General features: G+C 44.0%; 1 protein-coding gene across 3 annotated transcripts in view; it reads right to left on the bottom strand.

Annotated features, from left to right (window-relative positions):
• Positions 1-639: 639 nt before the first annotated feature.
• Positions 640-20,660, bottom strand: part of Rerg (RAS like estrogen regulated growth inhibitor) — a 104,158-nt gene continuing 84,137 nt past the window's right edge. For all 3 annotated transcript variants that reach the window (XM_055610557.1, XM_055610540.1, XM_055610549.1), the window contains 3 exons: positions 14,287-14,343; positions 3,702-3,775; positions 640-2,300 (listed from right to left, as the gene is read on the bottom strand). In XM_055610557.1, coding sequence (XP_055466532.1) covers positions 1,893-2,300; positions 3,702-3,775; positions 14,287-14,343 — 539 coding nt within the window. In that variant the 3' untranslated portion in view covers positions 640-1,892. The remainder of the gene's footprint in view (positions 2,301-3,701; positions 3,776-14,286; positions 14,344-20,660) is intronic.

Below are 20,660 nucleotides of genomic sequence, written 5' to 3'. Positions count from 1 at the left end.
ACAATCACTTTTCATGTCTCCATATTTCCTTTCAGTGCTCCTTATACTACTTACAAGCCTTTCACTAGCTTTCTTAGATTGTCCTATAATGTACTCCTTCAATTCGCTCATATACCATTAAGTGGGCTATATAAAATTATATATTTGGCATATATAAACATATTTACAGTGAGTGTATGAACAAGAGAATAAAGAAGCCAAGTTTTCCCCTAATCACTTCGTTTTGTCTTTTTATCCCTGCAGTCCCGGCTAGGAACTGTCTAGTAGCTTCACAGGGTGGACCAAAGAGTTTTACTCTGTTCTGGTCCTACCCTGTAAACACCCATGTAGACTTGGTGACATCACTTCCTCTCCCTTCTGGCCCAGCATCTATACCTCTCCCATGGTGATCACAGCACTACTGTCTTAGGATAATTCTGACAGTTCGGGGAGAAAATGAACAAAGTGCTCAAAATAAAGTGCCTGAGACTTCTAAAAGTAGCAGCCATTGTTATTAGCAGGAGCTACTTTCTTTTCAAATCACATTCATTGACTTTTCCCCTTGCAATTCAGTCGCTTCCCAAGCCTCCCCTAAACTTACAGACTATTCACGAAAAAACTTGAAAGAACTTGAAAATTATACTTTTTATTATAGTCACATAAAACGAAGTCAGTTACATCAGATTGTTCAAATATGTTGGTGAATTAAAGCCTCCAATGCTTACAAATTTTATACATATAAATACATACATATGTAAAAGATATATATTTTCTTCTAAAATAAAGTGCCCAAATCTTACTATATGGGGCAGGAAATGGAGAAAAGGGCCATCAACTCTTGGCAGTTACATAACCCTTTCACCAGCCAAGCATCCACGCCGTACACACTCACTCAGGTATGATGCATTTTAATCATCCATTCTTTCTCCGCATTCCCCCAAGTGAATTACTCTTACCCAAAGGTTGAAAGGTTAAGAAGACATGTGGCCAACTTACTGAATCAGAGGCTGGCTCTTCCTGACTGCGTGAGGTTCAGTCTTGGTTTCCAGCGAGGAATAAGTAAGCGTCATAATTTTCTCACTTAGAGGGTTACCTTTGTGCTACAGTGCTAATAGAGTAATATACAAACCAGGCGTCTCTAATTATAATTCCTCTACTAACATGCAGTGGATTCAAGCTTTGGTACAAAGATCTTGGTGTTTTTGTTGGTGTAGTTGTTGATCACCCAAGGTTGGAGGGGCAAAGCTACAGCACGGTTTGAATAGTGGGTCTTGGGTGGTTTGTTGTTGTTGTTATTTAGGAATGATAATAGAATCGGGGTGTACAGACTGCTATAGATCATTGAGCAAACCAACTTGAATTGAAATGGACAATTATACCACAAAACAAAATTCCATGATGACATTTCAACCTAAAAAGGAAATAAAGAAAAACTGCATAATTTAAGTACAATAACAATAAAAAGAAAAAAAAAAACCCTCACTTCAAATGGGAACTAGAGTTATGTTCCCCATTCCAATAGCCCAGCTACCCTTCTCCAGTTCTCACCAGCCATCACAAAACCTTATGGTGATCTTTGTATTCCTCCTCAAGAAACCGGATCTTAAAATCCCTTTGGAAAGACGAGCTTAGCAAGGGAGAGATGCCTAAAATTAGCTTCCACGAACCCAGCCACTTCAGCGTCTTTGGTGGTTACATCTTCAAACTACATTAGCACGGATCCTACGCAAGCAGGAAAGGGAGAGAGCGCCATAGCATGGGACCCAGAAGACTTCCCAGCATATGGCTGACGGGGAACCACGAGAAACCCTGACAAAGTCAGAATAAGGAGGAGGATATTTCGCTCGTGTTTGGAAGGGCAAAATAAGAGCCAGGAGGGACTTCCCACTTTTCGGCCCACCTTGGCAGGGCCTCTAACTGCTGATTTTGGTGAGCATCTTGTTGATCGCCTGCTTGACGTGAGTGGTGGAGCTGCGCCGCCTTGTCTTTCCTTGCACCATCCTCCTGCGGCGCACCTCTCGGCAGAGCTCATGGAATACCTCCGTGATGTTCCCTTCTCCCGTGCAGGCGGAACATTCGTAAAAGGCACAGGCCAATTCTGTAGCCAGCTTCTCCCCTTCCTCTGTGCTCACTTGCCTGGAGTGGTCCAGGTCGGCTTTGTTTCCGACCAAGATGAGAGTTACATTTTTGGGCTTTTTGATTTCATCTAAGACGTTCTTCAGCGGCAGCACTTCTTCAAAGCTTCCTCTGTCCGTGATATCGTAGACCAGCACGAAGCCTTCCCCCCAGCGCATGTGCCCTTCCCTCTGGATGGTGTCTTCCTGTAGGCAAAGCAAAGACTTAGGATCAGGAGACCAGGGCCAAAATGCGCACACTGCTGTTGCCTGGTAAACCCTTAGTTACCCGCCTTGTATCTGATTGTTATTAGATGTCTTGGCTGTTTTCCTGGACCAGCTTAGTTTCTTAATCAGTTTGGAAGGTAAGTACAGCTCACCCCCATTTGTCTTCCCGTTCTTCCTGTTCAGGTTATAGACGACTGAAAAAACAGTGACAACCTGTATAACCTCTACTGTTCAAGCTGGAGGCCTGGGGCTCCCCCAACCCCATCCCCAGTGACCTAATTTATGTTAGTCTCCTGCCGTGACTGTGAGAGGGGTGGGACTCCTTTGTGAGAAGGAAACTTGGGCAGCTTGAAGGGGATGCTGGTCGAGTCTGGAGGGTCATGCGCCTGTGGTCCTGGTACTTGGCAGGCAGAAGTGAGAGGAGGCCACGTGCAAGGCCAGTCTGGGCTACACAGTGAGGCGCCGAGGCACTGTGTGAGAGAAAAGAAACAAAGGGAGAGGGAGGTGGAGGAGGAGAAGAAAAGGAGGAAGAAGAGAAAAACGATGAGAGGGAGGAGTGGAAAAACCCACTGTTTTCATGGGTTCAATGGCCTTCCAGAGGCCACTGCCTGTCTCAATGTTCAGGACTCTGTAAAGGCCCCTGTGTAAGGAGGGGTTGATGAGAAAGAAATGGGAATACGTAATTTCAGGACCATTTTTCTTGGATTAAACGCTCTAGTTCAAGTCTTCTTGAAGGTCACAGGTCATTGTTATAGCACGATGGGAATGCCTGGCCACCTAACCTTTCATTCCTGTGGTCAGTTGTATCTTTGGGAACTAAGACTATCAACTCTTTTGTTAAGACCTAGTCTGACTAATGTCAAGGAAATTTGCAAGCAAGTATTGCAGGGAAGCACCTCCACATAGTATGACGTGAGTCACACAAACAAACCTGCAATGAGGTGGTCGTGGAGAATTCGAATATAGACTTAGGCTCTCTCAAAGACTCACCTTGCATGCTCGTCATTCTTTTCGATAGAGATGCTTATTTAAATTCACCTGAGCATTTCAAAAAACATGTTTGGTTATAAAACCCAGTGAATACATTGGTATCTCCTCCCTCCCAAATATAGAGGGAGAGTCTACCCCAGATGTTCTGGGACTATTGTAATATATTTCCAGTGCCTTCTTGAAGCACAGGGTTGTAGGGTTGTTTTACAAGGATCAAATTACATAAGCATTAATGTATAAAGTGGCCAGATAATGGAAGACATCCGCTTTTGGTCATGTAAAAGTCATGTATAGAAAAATGCCTTAGCTCTTTTTTTTTTTTTTTTTTTTTTTTACATTATACAAACTTTAATTATCTCTTTTTTATCTGATGTGGTAAACCCTACCCACCTGGCCAGCGGTGTCTAGGATCTCCATAGAAACAACTTCATCGTCGATGGTCGCCTGGTGTCGGTAGGTCGATTCTAAAAGAATGAGAAAATGAAGAAGGCACAAAGGCACATGTGAGGTTTAATTTGGTCCTTTAAGTGAGAAATTAAGCCCAGGAAGAGCAATCTGTAGCAATATGGTGGTGGTGGTGGGGTGATGGTGGGAGGAGCTGTCTAGGAAAGATAGGATGGAAGAACAGAGGGACAAAGGAACAGCATTGCATTCTACAGAGCTTTATAAGGGCCCAACCTCAAGCCTGCTGCCTCCTTGTGTTAGGCCCAGCAAGAGCCTAAATATAAAAAGGTATGAAGAGAACTCAGGAAACTAATCATCCATCGATGCAAAAACGCAAGAGGTTCCTCTTGACCATTGTGCAATGGGGTCACCCCTGCTGGTCAGCTAGGAGTGGCACCAGAAGACAAAGACCTTAGGTTTTTAAAAGACACAAGGCAGGAATCTCCTGGGGTTGCCTTTTTGGCGATTTAGGATTGTATGAGGTGTTTAACTTTTAAAATAATTGGTTAGTTCTGGTCACCCTTAGGTCCAGTCAGCCCTGTTGTAAATATCTGATTTTCAAGTCGGTTTGGAATTTCCTGCCATCCACAGTTAAAGATGGGAGAGTGATTAACTCATCCCATGTCTGTTCTGAGGAGTGGGGGTTACAGGCTTTGGATCAAAGGTCAGGAGAAGGATTGGGGCCATCTGGCCCAGTTTTCAAACAAAGCCCATCTCACCGGTGCCAGCCGGTGATTTTCTCTCCATTTAGTAGAGATCTCTGTTTGTTCTCTTCCTTATCTCTGCCCTCACAGATGGCTGATGTCAGGAACTTTTACATTCCTTGGCTCTCTGGAGAAGCACTAAGAGGCTTTAATTAACATGAGCCTAAAACTTGCAAATATAAGTTAAAAGGCAATTAAAAGAAACATAGGTTACAAAGTTAGTCTGATTCTTTCACTTGCTCCTCTATCCTTTCCCCAGGCTGAATCTTCTTCTCCTGTGAGGCCAGCCCCCTGTCACTCTTTTCCATTTAAATGTCTTCTCTACATTCCAAACCAAAAAAGGCATTTCCCAAACAAAATACATCCTGCCTTGATCGTTTTTTTTTCTTTTTTCCTTCTTTCTTCTTTTTTAAAACAGAGAAACTAACATATATTTTCTTCACTTCAATTCTGCGAAGATCCTTGACATTAGAGGGAGGTAGGAAGGTCTGGAAGGCTAGGACTAAGCTAGATTTCATGACAGGCAGACAGATAAGGATGGTGAACTTTCAAGATGGCTGCCTTCTTCCTCTCCAAGATGGCTAGCTCCTTCCTCACCCTCCTGACCTGAGACAAAAACCTAGCAACTTAAAACAAAGGCTTGTTTTCTCACCAGTATGGCACAGCCATTGGTTGATGGGCCTGACAAAGCAAGATTGACCAGGACATGTTTAGTTGTGGGACAGTCGGCCATCCAAACCTTGTTCAACCTAACCAACCCTAATTTTGGGGTGGAGGAAATTTTAGAGACTTAAAAAAGATGCTTATTCTCTATTTTTGCTGTATTGTGTATGTTTTCTTACCGCTAATAAAAGCCTTTACTCACTGGCTGATTTCCACACTGCTACCTGTCACACTCAAACGTTTCCTGCCTTTTATTTCCTTAACTTACAGATAAAACAACAACAACTGCAACAAAAATACCAAACCTGATCAAGAGCCCTAGACTGTAACAGGATGAACACATGAAGCAAAACTATTGGGGACCCTGAGACTGTAAGAGGCAGCTGAGCGTGTTTGGTGGTTGGTGAAGAATGGTAACCCAAAGCAGAAGAGTTTGAGCAGATGGAGCAGGGACAGGGTAATGCACATTCCTCCTTCATACTGTCCAGTCAAAGCAGAAAATAGCAGCTGTTCTGTGCCAGCTAGAGTTGCTGGGTTCATGGCGGAGTGGTCCCCAAACCCCAAAGGGATAAGAAAGTGGCAGGAAGCCTGGACAGTCATGAAAATGGCTCTCATTACGTAGCAGACTCGAAAACGAAAGCAGTGTCAGCCAGTGCAGCCATAGACGGAAGTTGCAATGCAGACAAAGGAGAGTGACTGAGCTGGGGACAGGCACACTGAGTGATTTCCTCAGAAGGTGTCCATAGCTCATAAGCAGAAATTTTAATAAGAAGTATGGATAGCAGATTTGTAAATCTTATCCTTTATAAAATGAGCCTCAGTGGAGAGAAGAAAATCCACAGGGGTGTGGAAACAGCTGACTTTGTAACATCTAAGAATCTCTGCAGTGAGAGCCACTCAAAGTCCTAAGATAAAAATATCCAAAAGGATGTACCCATTACAATGAAATTTAGGGATACTGAGGACAAAGTGGGGAGAGCTGAAAGAAAAACAAAGTACACTCCCCATGAAAGAATGTGGCTCAGTTAACGTTGAACTTCTTATTAGAGAAACCGGACATTGGCGGCCAGAACAAATCAGTGAAATTGTATCAGAAGCAATCCAGCATTACAATTCTAGACCCTAGTGTGTCTTTTCCGAATGGAGTGGAGGAGGGCATCAAAGGCAAGTTTCACTAACAAACATTTCAGGAAAACAGGGCAGCGACAAGAAAACTGAGCTAAGTACTCGATTCTCTAACATGGAAGAGGGAATCAGAATAAACTGATCCCCTCAGGAGAGGGCTCAAAGGCCAGGCATCACGACGCAAGTCATGTACCAACCCTAATAGCAGGTGGTTCAAAAGCAGCAACAAGAAGACAAAAGATGAAGGAAATTGTAGGCTCGTTCTATATTTGAACATAAAACCAAGAAGAATTGCTTTAAAAATTTTCATTGAGGGGGCTGGAGAGATGGCAGGCCATCTAACACAATTACTAACTGGGTATTTGTGCATACTGATCACCCAGCATCTAACCAACCAAGTAAACAAGCCTGGTGTTACCTCTCTTAGAGACTGGACAGAAACCAGTGCTTTTATTTGTTCATTTCTTCAGCATACTTTACCTTCCAGACTGACTAGCCTCCCCTCTTTCCCTCCATCGGAGCCTCCTTCTTCCCTTCTTCCTTCACTCCCTTCCTTCACTCCTTCCTTGCTTCTTCTCTTCTCTCCTTCTTTCTTCCTTCCCATCAACTACTTTGCAAGTACTTTGCAGCCTTTGGAGACTACCTTCCTGTTTTCTTACAGTAAACAATTCTCTGCCCAAGGCTCAAAATGCATAAAGGAAGCTTGCTATAGCAGGACTTAGCCATCTAGGTGCCATTAGTACCGTGAGCAGTCACCACAGGAACTGGCATAGCTCCATCCTCTTCTGAAAATCTCATTTTAAAATGAGAGTGCATTCGGTATACTTGAATAAACGTAGTTTGCATCTTGTCCCTCTCCTGGAACTCATGTTCCATACATGCCGATGCTAATCTGAAGAGCATTCGGGACCACACTCCTCTATGCTAAATGACAGGTTATAGCTTTCTGTGACTGAATGCTCCTAAAAGCTATTCACAGCAGCTACTGCTTCCAAGCGTTTGACCAAAAATTGCCTTTCTTCCTCTTGAGTCTTTGAGTCTGAGGAGAAGCCCAGCTGGCCACACACATGCTAGGCATCCTCGCCCTTTTGGTTCTTCCCCCTAGGCGGTTCTTCTGTGCCTTTCATATTGACTTCCTCTCTTTAAATGACCAGCATCAGCCCTGGAGCCTGGAAAACAGAAACCCAGGCTCTCATCCATCTCTTTGCACCAAAATTTGTTTCAAAGGAAAGGATGCTGTTCTTTGTGGCTCCCGTGATAAATGGGCTATGGGTCTCAACAGCAAAAGGCCTCCACAGGGGGGAGCAGAATACGATGAAACTTACACGAAGTTGTGCGATTCTTTGGCTGTTTGTTAACTGAAAGGAAAGGGATGAAATTCAGGAAATGAGGAAGTGTCTGCTGCACACAGCAGCGGGTAGTGGTCCGATTCCATCCAAGATGAATACGGTTTTCACAGTGTTGGGCATTCTTCCTTCATCTGTCTTTCTCTCATCATGATCTCATTTTCTCTACATGCGAGATAATGAAAATATTACCTAGCGAGGTGAAATATCAGACACCAACTTGTGAGCTACTGTAAAATAATCCTAACAGGACACATAAATTTTGCTCTTTCTTTTAAAATTCAAAGAAAACCTGGGTGTGGGTGAGGCAAGCCTGGTCTATATAGTACCAGCCCAGCCAGGGATATTTAGAGAGACCTTGTCTCAAAAACAAGCAAGCAAGCAAGCAAACAAACAAAACCCACAGGGGCTCACAGAGAATGAACCACCAACCAAAGAGCATGTGTGGCCTAGACCTGGGTCCCCTACACATATGTAATAGACGTGCAGCTAGTTTCTCACGTGAGCCTCCTGACAACTGGAGCAGGGGCTGTCTCTGACTCTGTTTCCTGCCTTTGGATTCCTTTCCCCTAGCTGGGCTGCCTTGTCTATCCAAGTTCTACCTCAACTTGATATGTTGAGGCAGGCTGATGTCTATAGGAGGCCTTCCCTTCTCTGAGGGAAAAAGGAGGGGGAAATGAGAGGAAGGGAGAAGAGGTGAAAAGGAGGGAATGGGAGGAGAGGAGAGAAGGGAAGCTGAGATCGAGCTGTAAATTAATTCATTAATTAGTTAATTAAAATTTAAGAATAGCAAAAAAACAATAATAACAAAAACAAAAAGAGGCATTTGTGTTTGGGAGCATGAGTCCTTTCTTTGAAGGGCTGGGGGTATGTTGGATTAGCTCTATGGCCAAATGTACTCAAAATAAATATTCTAAACCAAACATGAGTTTCATAATTGAATTAGGTATGTTAATGTTACCCTTCAGATTGCTATGTATGAAGGAACATGGCTTCAAACACACATTCAAGGGCCTGGAGAGGTGGCACAGTGGTTACGAGTGTGTAGTGATCTTCCAGAGGGCGGCAGTTTGGTACTGAACCCTGACTTCGGGCAGCTGACAACCTCCTCTCCCGGTCAAGGAGGTGCCTCTAGCCTCAAGGGACACCTGCGCCCATGAGCACATTCCACCCTCCCCAACGTGTAACTAGTAACAGTAAAAATAAACCTATGAAAAACACGCATTCCTGACATTTCTGTAGATAGATATGCATTCTGTACACTCTGGCAAGGCTGAACACTCAGATCTGTTCGTATGTGGTTTATCCTTGGGCTAACTTAGCTGCATTGCACATGCCACCACATGAGTGTGGCCACTTGGCCAGTGCCGTAACAGCAGCAGTTCTCACCGTGGCTTTATGCTAGCGTGGAAACGGTTCTTTTGCTGGCCTGAGTGCAAACCAGTCATGTCAACCTCGAGGAAGGTTTACTTCTCTGGCTCTGTTCATCAAACGACTATCCCCCATATTCCTGCGGCATTGTTACTAAATAGCTCTACGGCGTGGCTGAGCACCTGTGCTTCAGAATCTGGAGAACTTGTTCCCTCTGCCGGGGCCTTTCTAAGCAGAAGCTACAAGGCAGACAAGATGAACCAAGTACAGAATTCATGAGCCTGGGGGTCTGTCATGCCTCCCCACTCCTTCCCTTATTGCTAGCTGAACTTTTACTGTGAGTAAGGACAGAGACCCTGTATTCAAACACAATGGGAAGCATCTTTGCCACAGGACTGTGGTACTGGACACTAAGAAGCACACTCTCCCTTTCTTCTGTCTAGGCCTCCAACATGCACACGTGAGCAGGGGTATACACAGGCACACACACAATTCTGTCATGTCCTAAGTCTTTTTCGTGTGTCTGACGAGCACAAAAGCATTCTTTGAGGGTGACATGACTCTAGAAGGCAGGGATAGATTCTTGATTGGGACTAGACACTTATGGATTCTGTTCAGCCCACAGCTAGAGTCCACCTTCCACCATCAAGGTTGTTTCCTGATTAAATGGGCCACATCCAAAATCTGATGAGCTTCAGGGGTAGTTCTCGGTCTTAACTAACAAACCAGGGCTGACTTCTGGCAAAGAATCTACTGGCAAGATGAGAAAAATGTAAGGGAAATGAAAATCATTCCAGATAAAGGATTATGGTATTTGGGGGGACTACATCCTTCAAAATACTTGCATAAAAAAAATTTCCTCTTTGCAAAATGGGTACAGTTTCCTTAACCCACACTCTCTACCCCTTGCTTGTCCCTCTAATTAGAAGCATCAAGATAGAACATTTTATGAACAAACAGCAAAGCACAAAAACAAATAAGAAAAAAAAAAAAAAAACTGGGCCTGAAATTTAGAAGTCCAGAACCACCTGCCATCGTAATAGTGTGCTAGTTAAAGCAACTCTAACACAACTTGGCAGCACAAACCCAGATGTTCCTGGAAAGAAATCCCACGTGAGAGTTTGTTTCCATCAGATTGGCCCATGGGCATGTCTGTGAGGCGTTTTCTGGATTGCCAATTGAGGTAGGAGGGCCCAGCCCACTGTGGGCGGTACCATTCCCAGAGAAGTGGGCCTGAGCTATAGAAGAAGACAGCTGAGCAAGCTATGGGGAAGGGTTCCATGTCAAGTTTCTGCCTTGATGCCCTGCCTTGGCTTCCCGCAGGATGGACTGTGACTGACATGTAAACCACACAAACATTCCTCACCAGGTTGCTTTCGGTTACGGTGGTTATCGAAGCAACAGAAAACCAAACCAGGCCAAAAAGCAAAGTGTTTTCTTCGTAGGGTTGGTTGCTTCAGAGCAGTAGCTATTCTGTTTTGTTAATAGGTGGGGCGGTGTTCACAGTTCTCAGCTTCTCGTGAAACAACCGAATTCCAAAATCAAGAAACCCACCTCCTCTCGTTCCGAGGAAGGAACTGAATTCAGAATTCAAGGAGACAGCTCCCCCACCCCACCCCCTTCCCTTTTGTCCTTCACAAATACGCCACTCTGCTGAATAATAAAGCTATCTCAGTTGCTGGATGTTTTGAAACTTGCAAAGTAGCCATGAGTTCTACAGAGATCCAGTCTTTCCCTATGGGAGTAGGAAATTAAGCCCAAGAAATGCTAGTTTCTCTTGAATCCAGCAGACGGAGGGAGGTTTCCTGTGTGCTGGAAAATGATCGGGTTTTCAGTGTTCACACCCACACAGATCCAGTCTTCAGTGTGCGAGCTAATGACGGCGTCACCTGCCAGTGACTCATGCACCTGTTCCTCCTGAAGGTGAGGAAGGCCGCAGTTGCTAAGCAGCGCGGGTCCTCTCTGAACAGTGCGGCGCGAGGTCACTCCATGCAGAGCGGTGCGTCCCAGGGAAGGACGCCTGCTCTTCAGATAACCAGTGCAGACTCATTCCTATTTAGAGCTGTTGCTGCTCAAAATGAATAAAACAACAACAAAAAAGAGGGGTTGCCAGAGAACAATTAAATAAAGTAACATGAGTTACTAGAATGCATCCAGAGGGCGAGGAGGGCTTTGCAGCCAGTCCTGAAGATACCTGATAAAACAGGATCAGATGAATGGGGAGGAGGTCCCCCCTATTAGTGGACTTGGCAAGGGGCACGGTGGAGATGAAGGAGGGAGGGAGGGACTGGGAGGGAATGAGGGATCGGGACATGGCTGGGATACAGAGTTAATAAAATGTAACTGATAAGAAAAAAATAAAATTCAAAACAAAAAACAAAACAAAACAAAAAAATGCCGTGGCATTGTTTGGTAAGCGCCATCTTTTGTTGGGATATCTGGACGGAATGGAGAGTAAGTAGTTTCTAGCTGAACTCCTATGAATCATGGCAAGTATCAGATAACCACTATAAAACTTATGCAAACCAGAAAAATACAAGAGACTGTATTTACATACTGGGAAAGACAATAGATAATGGCTTCTTTTTAAAGCCAAGTTCATCTTTACATCCAAATAAACTACCTCAAACTCATTGTATTGCTACTGAAAAAGTTTGGTGGACAAAATACTTAAAAGTATATTTTCTCAAGAAATAATTATTCCTCTCCTCAACCCTTAGGTAATATCAGAGAATATACTGGGAAGAAGGTTACAAACCAAAATGTACTTCTTGTATTTTTTTTTTACTGACAGAATTATTCTCTAATGCATGCTCAGAAACATTTTTAGAAATTAGAATATTAAATTTAATTCTTCTTTTTACATGTAAGCCAGATAAGTACTATTTTTCAAATGTGGGTCTCTTTCAAAGTTTCTTTTCCTGTTTGCGTTAGAAAGGTGTATATTTAGGTCAGCGAACATTACCTTGTAGTCTCATCTCATCTAATTGCCGATGTTAATGTCTTGCTGTGTAACTTTTCATTTTTCTCTTGCATCTTTACGGAGGTATCTGGTGCTATTTCTATCCAGATACAAATCTGGAAAGTTACAATTAGGTATTTACTAATAAATTCACTTGTAATAGTCTTTTTAAAAGCAAAGGCAGAAGAGGGTCGGTCAAAGTGAAGCTACGTTAGACTCCTGCTTACAAGACGGAACTTCATAAAGGTATGAGACTTCACAAAGAATTCATGATTTCAGCCATTTCCAGTCAGCCATGCCAAGCTATCACGGTCTCTGAAACTGACCTAGAGAAGTGCAAAGAGCTGCCAGTACACTGTTGCCAACATGTGGGGGAGAAACACGCACCTTCCCACCCACCACAGTACGGTGAGGAGCGGCTGGAGGGTCACTGCTGTACCAAATGGCTGAGGTACGGAAGCAGGCAGGGGAGGGGCGGACCAAGGAGCTGTATGCATGCACAGGATGTGATGCTTTTCACTCTTCTAGAAGAACAGGGATAGGCCACCTGCAGGATGAATGCAACTGGAGACGATTGCATCAGACAAAGCAAAGCACACTCAGAGTCTGATCCCATATGTTTTTTTCTCCCTTGTGGTTCATAGGCTTTATCTAGATATATGAAATCATGTAGGCTTATATGGCACAAGAGTAGAGGCAAAGCTGTCCAGAGGGAATGAAGGGAAGTAACAGGAGTCAGGTGTCATTAAAAGAAGAAAAGGGAGTGGAGGGAGTCTCGGGGAAGATGTTCAGTATGCGGCGTATGACCGTGTGAACTCTCCTTCGGCAGCAAATTCCACAGACATAGCACATTCAACGAAAGCAAAGAGAAATAAGTAAACGAGAGACGATGGCACTGGAGGTTTAAACTGCATCTAACACCAATGATTCGGTTTCTGAAGATGGCCTCAGAAGTCACATGAAAAGGTAGAAGCTGTGTAACTAACGTCAGGGAATCTGATCAACGATTCACAAACAACTGTTGAGTCCTCACAACTCTGCTCCTCACTAAAATGAGTTCCAGACAGATTCTAACGCTGAACAGAAATAACTTGACAGAGTCCCATAGCCCTTCCTTGTCTACTTCCCTTTATGCTCATTTATTCTCTGACTCCTTTCTAGACTGCTAGGTGAGAAAAGCAGAGTCTTGATGTGCGGAGATGGCTCAGTGGGTGAAGGCAGACCTGGGATTGTATCCCTAGAACCCATATAAAAAGCCAGCTATTGTGGCACAGTTCTTTAACCCCAGCACTTGGGGGTGGGGGAGAACAGAAAGGAGGGTTCAGGGGACTGTCTGGCCAACCTAGAAGAAATGATAAACTTCAGGGTCAGTGAGAGATCCTGTCTCAAAAAATAAGGTGGAAATAAAGGAAGACAGCCAACCTTTGACCTCTATATGCATAAGTAAGCGTACCCCTCACCCCCAGATCAGAGCCCAATAACTGGCTTATCTTTAGCACCTGAACTAAAGGGCAAATGCAGAGAAGGCAGTCCACAAATATTTGCAGAATGAATGGCTAAAATAAGCAAAGGGCAAATGGCAAACTTCTTTTAAATGAATCATGCAATTTCATGTATGGTACATTTACAGGAGATTACCTATGTGAAACTCAATACTATGTACCAATAAGCAGGTAAAGATGCTTTCTGCCAAGCCTACATTTGATCCCTGAGACCTGCGAGGTGAAGGAGAGCACTGACTCCAGCCAGTTGTTCTCTGACCTCCACAGAACAAAACAACAAGAACACGTAAACATCACCACCCCCCCATAAACGAAAAATTGAAAACAAATGTAACAAGAACAGAAGTGCACAGGAATAGTCCTTACCAAGATTTATGAATAAACACTATTTCTACTTCTTTACCCACAAACACCACTTGGTCTTGGAAGTGAAAGGGGCGGGGTAAGGTTTTCTGCTTACACTTCTCCTAGATCTGTGTATTTGATCTTACCGTGCTTTTCTCTTCAGCATAGCCTTCTGCCCCACCCCAAACACAGCCTGTGTTACCCTTCCTCCCGGTACGAAACAGCTGCGTATGGGCTGGGAGAGCATACGTCCCATTGAACCATTTGAACCATTTGTATCTTCTCTGGGGATGGCCTTAACTTCTACATTTCTGCACTAAGTCCCGCACGGCTTGAAACATCGGATGCCAGCACGTTGCCGGCCTCTAAGAGGGCTTCATGCATGACAAAATAGACACTATGCTTCCTAGACAGCAAAAAAGGAGATCAACAAGGGTGCCACGGACACGCTGTCCTTGGCTGAGGATCATAAACATCTTGGAAGAGGAGATGAGGATACAATGTGTGACCTACCGAGTGTTGGATCGTATTCCCAGATGAATCGTTTGGTCAGAAATCTCACTACAATCGCTGTGGGAGAAAAAGAAGAACATGTCAGATGTGAGCTCTTGCCCTTCCACAGCAGGAGAAGAGGGTCATACAACACGATACACATTCAGCATTCCTGTGACTATAAGCCCGGTTCATCTATGATCATTTCAATGCACTTCTGATTCATACCGTGGCCTCAAATCAAATCTGGGTACCGTTTTAATATGCTTATATTTATTCTTCCAGTTACTGGGTTAAAGCCAGCCAGCACACTGTGAAATCATACACACACAAATTTCAACAAAGCCTTTAATGCAGAGGCGGAGTGCCGCAGTACAGGTCTCCAGAGTTTGAGCATGAACTGAGATTTGAGATTGACAAAAGTGAGGTAAAATAAGGGAGAGATCACCATTACTGGGATGAAAAGGTACAGGCTCACAATGGTATAGAAATGCAGCTACCCCAAAACTGAGAGCTAGGAATTCGTGAAAGCTCATCAGAAAGTGACCAGGGGGGCTGGTGAGGCGGTGGCTGTCTTAGAGTGCCCGCTGCTCTGGTATGAGGACCTGAGTTCAGGTCCGAGCACCTACGTCAGGAGAACCGGGTCATGCATGTCTGTGTCCCCAGACGTGCTGGAAGGAGAGGGGGCCTGAGACAGGGAGATCACTGGGGTTTGCTGGCCGCCTCGTTCCAGGTTTGTTCAGTAAGAGAACCTGTCTCAAAGAAATGCCTATAACTTCTCCGTGATACTGCACGTACTTTAAGTCATCTGGACGGTCTTTGGCTGGAAACTGGGGTTGGCGAAAGAGAAGTGGTGGTCAGCCATGATGGCCCACACCTGTAATCCCAGCATGGGGGGGGATGTGAGGCAGGAGGATAGTGTTTGAGGATGAATTGGGCTACACAGCAACTTCTAGGCTATCCCGAGCTAAATAGTCCCTGTCTTAAAAGAAAAGGAAACAATGCAAAATATGCTTAAGCAATTGGACACTGTAGTCTTCAAAATCTATGGGACCCAATGTCAAAGAGTTGTACTCCTTTTCGGTTCCTGAGAGTGGTTGTCGAACTTGGGAAAGTTTTTTAAGGAGGTTGTCACAGATACTAAAAACAGACAAGGAATATTGGATTCTTTCCCTGAAGGAAAAAAAAAAAGATTTGGCAGATAATCGCAGCTCAGGGGGTGGGGGGGTGGGGGAACGACTTCTGAAGATCCTTGATGGGTCCTCTGAGACTCCACTGAACTTAACTCAAAAATCCTGTCTGATTAGTTTAAAATATCAGTCACATCTTCACTTTTACAGAAATGCCTTGAGTGAGTTGATCGCAGATGGTCCTTGGAGGGACAAAGCTAAGCAGCTGGAGGCGTTGGCCATGGTGTCTGCCATTACTTTCAGGGTCAGCAGAGACGCACGCCTCTCTCCTAGACTCTCCTGTTGAGACATGACAGAGCCCATTGCAACGTGGACCTTGTCAAACGGGCCACAGCCCTATGCGGCTCTGCTGATGGGGACCAAAGACAGAAAATAGCAATATTCTTTCTTAATTTCAGAGTGTGAGACTTAATTTGAGCCAATGTATGTCCAGACCTAAATAGTCCCTGATGCTGACATCCTTCCCACAGGGAGTGTGCTTGTGGTTTCAGCTGTGCCCTCAGCCTGTCACTGTGAATTCTCTCGAGAATATGGCCTTTATTTTTAAGTTGTGTTTTACATGTATGAAATAGTAAGTACAGACAGATACTTTTCTCTTTTTAAAATAACTAGTATTCGCCATGCACAGTGGTGCACGCCTTTAACCTCACCACTTGGCAGACAGAGGGAGGTGTATCTCTGTGAGTCCTGGGTCAGCCAGGCCACGTAGTCAGCCCCTGTCTCAAAAACAAAACAATGTTCGCAGACAGTGCTGGCCAGAGTATCTTTTTAGTTAAAATGTATTTTAACTTTAAACGCCAATCGATAAAAAGTGTTTGTTATCTGTAAGGAATGACTTATTCAAATGAGCTACTTAAAAAATATAACCAGTGTTTCTCAATTCCAAAACCATTTAAAATGTAATCATTTTTTTCAAAATATTTCTAAACTATATTAGACACTCCACTGACTTTCAGAAATCAAATAGACTGAACATAATTGCATCATTTGAAGATGTCTGGGTCTGGCTATAAGGAAGATGTGCAAAAGACGGCCAGAATGAGGGTGCTCTTGAATGTTTGAAGGTTTTGAATATGTATACACAACTTTTACAAAGCTGTAATTTTGTCCTTCAGCTATGGCCACTGGGACCATTTCTAATGGCACATCTGCTACTCCATGTTGCCACGTTTATTGTAGTAAAGACTTGTCACCGTATTAACAAACTTGTGACTGTTTTATATAATACAGGGGGAATCTGGGTGAGTTAACTCCAAGGAAGCTCCTTTTATTCATAAAAACATAACTGGGCCTGGCAGGATGGCTCAGTGGATGAGCCAGCTTGTGGCCCAGGCCTCATGCCCTGAGTCTGATCCTTGGATCCCAGGGTAAAGGAAAGACACAGCTTTGGAACGCTGTCCTCTGACTTCCACTAGCACACCATGGCATATGCGTGTCCGAGCACACACACACACACATACATACCACACAACAATAATAAAGTACAGCTTCCATCTGCCTTCAAGACATCATGTTTGTTGTCGGTAAAGTGTTTCTGCTGACTCCTGGGATACTGGCTGAACTCTCGCTGCCAACTCTACAGAGTAACCTCCTTTCAGTAGGCAGCACATCTGTGTTTCACCCGTGTAACCAATTTAAACACTGTCAATAGTCTTTTCCCACAGCTGTACAGGAGTCATTATTTCTAAATATATAAGCATGCATTAAAAAAAAACTATTCCAAATACATACAAAGCACATAGCAACAGGGGCATTAGCTATGCATTCTTTAGAGATGTGATTTTTCAAGGTCTTTCTTTTTCTTATAGATTATTCGTGAAAAAGACAAATTGATATATTTTTAGATTTATATTGCTGTAGTATTTTAATTTAATTAACATAAAGAATAAAAACAATAATTTTACACTTGTGTTTACTGGTAAATATTTTTATTATTCTTTAAACTATATCCAAGATGCTTCAGTGATAGATACCACGTTTCAAGGGTTACCAGTATTATTTAGCCCCAAGATTTTTTTTTTACAAATTTCTTTATGGAATATGATTTTTTTATATGATATAGCCTATTCCACCTTGGCCCTCACCCCTGCAGATTTCATCTCCTGCTTTCCCAATACTGCTATTGCCTCCTTTTCTAGAGGTTGCTCTGTTCACCTGGACAACCTCCTGTGCTGAGATGCAATTCAGCCCATCACATGTAACGTCTTTGTCCTAGATTTCAACAACTTGGAGGTAATCCTTATGCAGGGTCTACTCCGTGCTGATATCTGCTCTGTTCGGAAATGTCCAGGTCACAATTCAAACCACCACTCCTGACCTCATGACCTTATCTTCTAGGAAGAAACTGGTTAAAAATTCAAATGACAGCTGCTGAGTTCACCATGCCAGAGGATGAGTGCGCTGGGATAAAACGTCCAGAGTAAGTTAGGGAGGAGCTGGCATTGATGGATGGGGGAGTGAGGAATGCTACTTAAGGGAGTAGCAAGGGTTATCTCTTTTTTTCCCATTAATTAATTAATTTACTTTACATCCCGATCAGAACTTCCTGTCCCTCCTCTTCTCCTAGTCCCTCCCTTTAATCTCCCCACCCCCCATCCTCTATGCTCCCCTCCCTTTTTTCTCAGAGGACAGGAGACCTCCCTTGGGTATCAGCTGGCATTTGCATATCAAGTAGCACTGGGTACACTTCTTCTCTTGAGGTTAGACAAAGCTGTGCAGCTAGGGGAAAGGGATCCAAAGGCAGGCAACAGAGTCAGAGACAGCCCTGCTCCTGGTCTTAGAGGGTCCCACATGAGGACCAAGCTGTGCATCTGTTACATATGTGTGAGGGACCTAAGTCTGTCCCATGGATGCTCTCTGGTTGGTGGTTCAGTCTCTGTGAGCTGGGTAATCCTCATTTAAAAATATTTTTCTTTTAATTTTACGTGTTTGTGTGTGCATATTTCCATGTATGTGTACCACAAACATGCAGGTACCCTGAAGAGGACATCGGATTCTTGTAATTGGAGTTACAGGCAGTAGTAGGCCACCTCATGTGGGTGCTGAAAATCAAACCTGACTCTTCTGCAAGAGCAGCAAGTGCTCTTGGCCATTGAGCCATCTCTCCAGCCCTTGTTAATCCTTTTTGTTAAGCCCTGACTGACGTGTTATAAGAGAAAATATTTGAGGGGCTAATACAGGAAAGAAGAGCAGCTGCAAAGGCCCTAGGACAGGAAAGTGGGTGCCATGATCCAGGATGGTGAGCTAGGCCAGTGTGGCTGGTGCAAAAGGAACAATAGGGAACACACTTGAAAATGAGGCAATTCCCATCATATCTACCATTGTCCCATCACGCACTGCTGCTCATGACAGACCCACGGCTGCTGTTAACTACCTCGACCACACACTAATACTAAGAGGAAAGGAATAACTGGGATTTTATAGAGCTCATTATTATTACTGATATTGTTGTTATGTTGCTCGGTCATTTCCTTAGAAATACATATCTCATGAGAGCGTGGGACATGAGACATCAGTTTTAGGATGTCTAGCCTACTTCCTGGTGGATGAAAAGATAGTTACTGGATAGATGGAAAACAAGGATCAGTAATGGTATTAATGATGACTCATTCTTAACAGAGAAAAAAAACAACCAAGCATTGAAAGATGGTGCAGAAAAACCAGCCTGACAGAACTCCCAATAGTACCACACCATCTTCGTATAAATCTTCCCTTCAGAAGTGACGTGGACATATGATGTTAGGGGCTCCAGAGCCATGAGGGAATCATAGAAGGTCTTTTTCCTGGTCACAACAAAACTTGTTATTCTATAGTTTACTAAAATGTTTACAGATTGGGGCTAGAGAGGCTGCTCTGTGGGTGAAAGTATTCGCTGTGCAAGACTGGTGACCTGTGCTAGGGCCTCGAAGCCACACACAATAGTGAAGGAGAGAAACAACTCCACAAAAGTGTCCTCTGACCTCCACACATGCTGTGACAGCTGTGCCCTGACACACACATGCACACACGCACAAATAGCATTGAAAATATCTTTTCAATGTTTGTTGTAAGAACTGGGGGTACGGCACGGTGGTAGAATGCTTTCTCTGGAATACGCAAAGCCCCACATGCAGTCCCCACCACTGCCTCCCCCCAGGAAAGTTACTATAAAAAAATCAGTCTAGCGTCCTTGCTTTCTCTACTCCCACAGCCTTGGGCAGAGCTTTGAGTTTGTTTGTTTGTTTTTCTGAACCACAATGTGACACTGGCAACCTCTGCTTTCTGCAGGAGGCTGACGCTGAGAGTTTTCCTCTTACAGTTTTAAATCTTCTATATGCGAAATCATTTTAGAAGGAAATCAGCGGATTCAGCTGCATGCAAGCTAGCACAGATATTTACAAGAGTTCAGTTCAACAGGAACACAGACAGAAGCTCCTTGACGCCACTATTCAGGCTCCTGCTAAAGTAAGTTCGCGAGGTGACCTGGTGGGCAGCGTCCGTACTGTGGTGACACTGACACTGACAGGATGCTGCAACCTCCTGCAGAGCTGTGATTGCTCATCTCTGCGGGGCTCCAGGCACGCTCCCATGGCTTTGCAACAAACCAACTCTAATCTCAGCCTCCTGGGAGAATAAGCATTTCTTACAGAGCAGCGGAGAAAAATAACATAGCCTGATGGGGCTGTGTGAACAGATGGGCCTGAAAAATCCACATGAAAGAGTTGAAAGCACCCAGGTCTATTTATTTATTTTATTTATTACAGTTTATTCACTTTGTATCCCAGCTGTGGCTCCCTCCCTCAGTCCCCTCCCAATCCCACCTACCCTCTCTCTTCTCCTCCCATGCCCCTCCCCAAGTCCACTGATAGGGAGGTCCTCCTTCCTTCTGACCCTAGTCTATCAGGTCTCATCAGGAGTGGCTGCATTGTCTTCCTCTGTGGCCTGGTAAGGCTGCTTCCCCCTCAGGGGGAAGTGATCAATGAGCCTGCTACTGAGTTCATATCAGAGACAGTTCCTGTTTCCCTTACTAGGGAACCCACTTGGACACTGAGCTGCCATGGGCTACATCTGTGGAGGGGTTCTAGGTTATCTCCATGCATGGTCCTTTTTTTTTACATTTGATTTACAATAATTAAAAAAATAAGTTCAAAAAAAGAATTATCCAGGAACACAGGACTGACTATCTATCTATCTATCTATCTATCTATCTATCTATCTATCTATCTA

Source organism: Psammomys obesus, unplaced genomic scaffold (assembly GCF_907164565.1).
Source record: "Psammomys obesus unplaced genomic scaffold, mPsaObe1.curated_primary_1811, whole genome shotgun sequence".
NCBI classification, from domain to species: Eukaryota; Metazoa; Chordata; class Mammalia; order Rodentia; family Muridae; genus Psammomys; species Psammomys obesus.
The sequence above is the reverse complement of the archived record's forward strand: the minus strand, read 5'-3'. Positions and strand labels throughout refer to the sequence as shown.